Below are 5,603 nucleotides of genomic sequence, written 5' to 3' on the forward strand. Positions count from 1 at the left end.
CCATGTCCAGATCAACTCTTCTTTCTTAGTGTAAATATTGGATTTGGTTTAATTTTAACCATTCTGTTTTGTTTGAAGACATAACTCAACCATGGGATTGGAGAGCTGGCACTTCCATTAGAAGATGCTCAGTGGTTAAGAGTAGGTGCTGCTCCTTCAGAGGACCTGAGTTCAGTCCCCAGAACCCACATTAGGTGGCCTGTAACTCCAGCTCCAGGAGATTTGATGACTCTTCTTCCCCCATGGGCACTGCGTGCATGTAAGGCACACAACTCAGGCTGCGAGGGCACACAAGGGCATGCACTCAGAAATACACACGTACACACACACACACACACACACACACACACACACACACGCCAAATAAATAAGAAAATAAGTACAATCTTTTTTAAAGTAGCAGATCCAGGCTGAGAATCAGCCAGGGTTAGAGGACCTGCACAGTGTACACATGGCCATAGGTTCAGTTCTGAGAACAGAAAAAACTGATAGGAACCTGTATAAAGTGAGGACATGACTGTTCTGAGGTATGGCTGAGGGGAAGGTTTTTATTGTGGATATGAGGGAGGGAACAGCCAGAGGCATCTGGAAGGGTCCAGAGCAGAGAGGGAAAGAAGCAGGCTGAATATGGCCAGTAGACTGGGCCTGGCCATAAGAGGAGAAAGAGGTGGGGCAGAGAGAGAGAGAGAGAGATATGGATGAAGTAAGAGAGGAAGACAAGAGAGGACTGAGAGAGAGCCCGAGAGCATGCATGGCCGAAACGGCAGGGTTATATAGGGATGAGAAGCTGGGGGAAGGAAGTCATGGGCTGGAGACATCTGGGGTAGGGACAGGGTAAGAAGAGCTGAGGAGCCACAGCTGAGTGAGCCTGGAGGCCAGCATGGGCTTTGGTATGCCAATAGACACTGGGGATAGCCATTTGTTCCAAGTTTATTTTAGACCTGACAGAACCCACTTGTGTTGTCTCTGTTACACATCTCGACACACCATTTTTATTAATTTCATTAGCCTGTCTTTACCGTGGGCTCCAGCTTCGTGTCTTTTCCACCCAGCATTAGAAGATGCTCTGAACTCACTGGAAATACTGACACTTGTGAACTGAGCGTCTGCACTAGGCTGTGTGTGTAACACGCATGTGCCGGCCCCTCATTTAAACTCCATGTGCTGGTGAGTGAGGTCAGCAACATCAGTTGCAGCAGCAGATGTCAGTATGTCCTGGTAGTGAATGTTTAGACATGGAGTGTGTGCGAGAGAGACAGGATGTTTCTCCCTCTGTAAGACTCAGTTTCATCAAATTACTACTTAAATTGCCTCCGTTCAGGTTTCCTGAAGACCAGTGCCTTCCTCTCTCCCCTCAGTCCCCACCCTGGGAAAAGCCTGGCCTGACTCCTGCTTGTTTGAGGATCCTGACCAGAGTCTCCTCCATCATCCGGTGAGAACCACAAACGCCCCAACGCCCTGTTCCCATCCTGTCATTACTGCTGCTGAGGTGGCTTCCCTGACTGAATAGACTTTGGTGACCTTATCACAGGAAGCTATCGTGTCCTGTCCTCTCACCTTGTCATCCTCTGTGACCCATGTGCAGAGTATAACACTCGCTCTCCAGGGAGACCCCAGAAAGTGTGATGCTTGTCTATCGGGAACATTTGGAGGGCTTTAAAAAATACCGATTGTTCTCTATTTTTACCCAAGACAAAATTTGACTTACTTTATGTACTGTGATAAACAACATTTTACTGTATTTAACTTCCTATTTATTTGTTGTGTGTGTGTAGATATATGAATATTTGTGTGTTGGCATATGAAGGTCAGAGGTCAGAGTCTGGTGTCATTTCTCAGTTGCTCCTAACCTCGTTCTCTTGAGACAAGGTCTGTCACAGAGACCTAGAGCTTTTAGGCTGGCAGGCCACTGACCTGGGGACCCGCCTGTTCTCAGCCACTGCAGTTCTGGGACTAGAAGAGGACACTCTGTCTCTGTTGTTTGTGTGGGTGCTGGGTCCCCCACTCAGGTCCTCACGCTTGTATGGCATGTACCTTATGAACAGAGCCATTTCCCAGGCCCAGGTTTGGTCAGTTTCTACAGTGTCCACACCACATGGAATTACTGGATAGTGAGGCATGCTATGACATGTGACCTCAACACACACACACACACACACACACACACACACACACACACACACACATTTGTGACAGATGAATATGTGAAAAAAATTTAAAACATTAACAATCTTCCCACTTAGACCTTTTAGCATAAGTCTGAGATCTCAGTTGTTCCCAGTATTAAGGCAGGAGGGTCACAAGTTCAAGGCTAACCTGGGCAACTTAGTGAACCCCGCCTCAAAGTAAAGAGAGGTCTGGGGCTGTAGGTCCATGGCAGACACTTGCCCAGCATGCATGAGATCATAAGTCCAACCCAAGTGCTTTAATCTGCCTAGTGTAAACTCTGCATTCTTAGTAATAAGTCAAAGCTATCGGCCAAGCATTTATAATTAATAATTAGTCTCTGTGTTGGTTACTGGGGAGCCAGTGGTCCCACAAAAAAAAACTTAGCCTAACCCAGCCTCCATTTTGAGCTTCTCCCTTGAGGACTGAGCTGTGGGTAACCACAGGGACCCTCACCTAAATTTCAGGAGGCTCTACTGAATCAGCAACAGTTCAGGGACCGAGCTGGAAATGCCCCTTGCATCAGGACTAGACCATGACTAACCTTCAGTTCCCTTTAGCTTGTCAGAGATTTTCCTAGCTGAAGTGCAGATTCCACTGTCCAATCAAGAGCCTGAGTTCTGCCACATCATCAGTTACCAGGGGAAGCTGCTCCTGGACATGGTCCTAACACCACAGCCTTCTCCAGCTACAGGAAATGTGAGAGACAGTGGCGACTTCACCTGAAATCACTTTTGACATCTACACCACTGAGCTGTGGGGCAGTAAGCGCCAGGTTAAAGGTGTCTGGCTCACAGCCATCTTCCTTCACCTGCTTTGCTCCCACACATCTTCAAGCATGCAGTTGTCCCATCAGGCCTGTGTAGGAGAGGTGCCTGCTCCCCCGGTGCTCAGACTGGTCAGTGAGTGACAAACCACCGCAGACCTGGCTCAGAACTGCAGCTGGATGAACGTGTTTCAGCTGCAACTGGAATAAGATTTAAAATACTAAAGAAAATGGTACTTTTAAAAACAATACTTATCCTTTGAAAAAGTTACACATGTCTACAATGTATTTTGATCCTATTCACCACCCACTACCTCCTTCCAGCTTCCCCGGGACCCCCCAACAAGTCTCCATCCCAACTTCATTTTCTCTTTAAAAAAATGGAAAACCCACTGGGTCCAGTTAGCACTGTCCACATGCACGAGGGTGTGGGGCCATGCACTAGGGGGGATGAACTACCAACTAACAGCCACCCTGCCCCCCACAATACAACTATCCCTTCCTTTGTTTAGTTCTTGGTGTGTTTGAGACAGGTTCCTACTATGTAGACCAGGCTGGCCTCTAACTCACAGAGATCCAGCTACCTCTGTTTCAGAAGGGGACCTTCCTACTGAATCTCTAACCAGCAACTGATGATGCTGGTCTTCTCTGCCGCTGATTGGCTGCTCACACTGTCTTTACCCAATCAGCACCAGAGCAGTGAATCCCCTGGCTCTTACTCTCCTGTCAATGGGTAAAGAGAGGACATAGTTTCTACTGAGTGAGCTTGTCTGCTCCTCCTGTTCTGCTCTCTCATCTCCTCCAGCATGGTGTGTCTGTGGCTCCCCAGAGGCCCCTGTGTGGCAGCTGTGGTCCTGATGCTGATGGTGCTGAGTCCTCCCGTGGCTTTGGTCAGGGACCCCCGACGTAAGTGCACACCTCAGGGGCTGAGCTGCTGGGGTGGGGGAGGAGGGGGCTGACTTCTCACTGTCCAGGTCAAGTCACTTAATCTGCTGATATTTTCTGTGACCACCCACAGTCCTCACATGAAATCCAAACTGTTCCTCAGATAGGAGGCTGGATGCCTGTGCTCTGAGGTCTGTATGAGAGGCCCCCAATGCCAGCCATTGCTTTTCAATTTCTTCTAGTAACATCTCCATCCTTGTGACATAGTCCCTCAGGACCTCGGGAGGACTGATAATCATGATGTTAAATTAACCTCTTGCACAGGACTTGTCTTCATTGTGTTGAGCTATGCCAGACAATGAGTTTTCTCTTTGAAAATAGAACTACATGTGTGTATTTGTATTCTATATTGTATGTGTGTTTCTGTTGTTTTAACTACAAAAACAGTCAAATATTGAAGTATCAAAAGATTCCTCTTAAAGCATCATGAAGTCACGGGAACAGGGAGGGTGTGCCAGGGACAATTTGTGTGTGTCCTCTGCAGGCTGTGAGGCCACTTCCTGGGCACCTGGGAGGCTGAGCCAGGACTCTGTCTTTCTCCCTCCCTGACTCCAGTGTCTGGGCAGCCTGTTCTGGTGTGGGAGCTCTGCGGGGTGGGGGGGTGAGTTCCCTTTCTCCTTGGGAGACACAGCAGCTGAGGCAGAGGTTCTCAGACCTGGAAACAGCTTTCTAGACGATGGGCATCTGTGGGCTGTCCTAAAGAACACTTTTGAGAATCATGGGTGGGTTAGATGTCTGTGATTTGAATCTATCTGTATTTCATTTTCTCCTATATCCTCTGTATCGAGCCCATTCAAAGGACCTGACTTTGCATCTTGTGACCTGCTTCTAGTTTCAAGATTCAAATATACACCACACACAGGAAAATCAAAGTCTGGGATCTGCTTGTAGGATATAGAAGATGGGGTTACTGGGGTTGGGGATTTAGCTCAGTGGTAGAGTGCTTGCCTAGCAAGCACAAGGCCCTGGGTTCAGTTCTCAGCTCCGAATAAACAAACAAAACAATTTTATATATATATATATATATATATATATATATATATATATATATATGAAGATGGGGTTATTAACAGTGCTAAGAGCGTGACCCCCAAATGCTGGGACTGTGGACGAGCCATCCCACCCCTCTGTGCTTTAACTGATGTAAAATGGGAAGAGATGATCTTTTTCTTGAGCTGTTTGGGGATTGGGAGGGATGGGATTGGGAGGGATGGCCTGTAGAGACCAGGGCCTGCTGCCACACCGTGCTTCCTCTCTGTGTTATCATCTCACTCATCAAAGGACACACAGACTTCCAGAGTGCCTCTCACCTCACTGTCACACTCCACAGACCAGGCTCCTGCCCTTGCATCATCCTCCTTCTCACAAACTATTCTGATGACTTCCAACACTGTTTTTTTCCTCCATTTGGTCTTTCTATATAAATCAAACCCATTCTCCTCACTATGGTCATGGAGTCTCCAAACGCAGAGACCAGTGATTCCACCTCTGATACTCTCAGCAGTCTTTCTTCTCTTAAAGTTATTGTTCATGTCAGTGACTGCCACAAGTATTTCCCCACGAGATGCACCAAGCTTCCTCATCTTCCAGTGCACTCGGTGAGATGATAAAGCCTGGTGCTCGCATGGACTTGAGTCACTGTTAACAGATCTCCTGGTCACTGAGTTAGATTAAATATGAAAATGAAAAAGTAGACAACTGTACAACATCTCTACCTATAGAAACT

At 47.4% G+C, this 5,603-nt stretch overlaps 1 protein-coding gene across 2 annotated transcripts in view; it reads left to right on the plus strand.

The window, feature by feature from the left end:
- The first annotated feature begins 3,687 nt into the window (after positions 1–3,687).
- The window catches only part of LOC118569902 (H-2 class II histocompatibility antigen, I-E beta chain-like), an 11,614-nt gene continuing 9,698 nt past the window's right edge, over positions 3,688–5,603 (plus strand). For both annotated transcript variants that reach the window (XM_036168164.1, XM_036168165.1), the window contains exon 1: positions 3,688–3,838. In XM_036168164.1, coding sequence (XP_036024057.1) covers positions 3,739–3,838 — 100 coding nt within the window. In that variant the 5' untranslated portion in view covers positions 3,688–3,738. The remainder of the gene's footprint in view (positions 3,839–5,603) is intronic.

The sequence above is a fragment of the Onychomys torridus genome, chromosome 18 (assembly GCF_903995425.1).
Source record: "Onychomys torridus chromosome 18, mOncTor1.1, whole genome shotgun sequence".
NCBI lineage: Eukaryota > Metazoa > Chordata > Mammalia > Rodentia > Cricetidae > Onychomys > Onychomys torridus.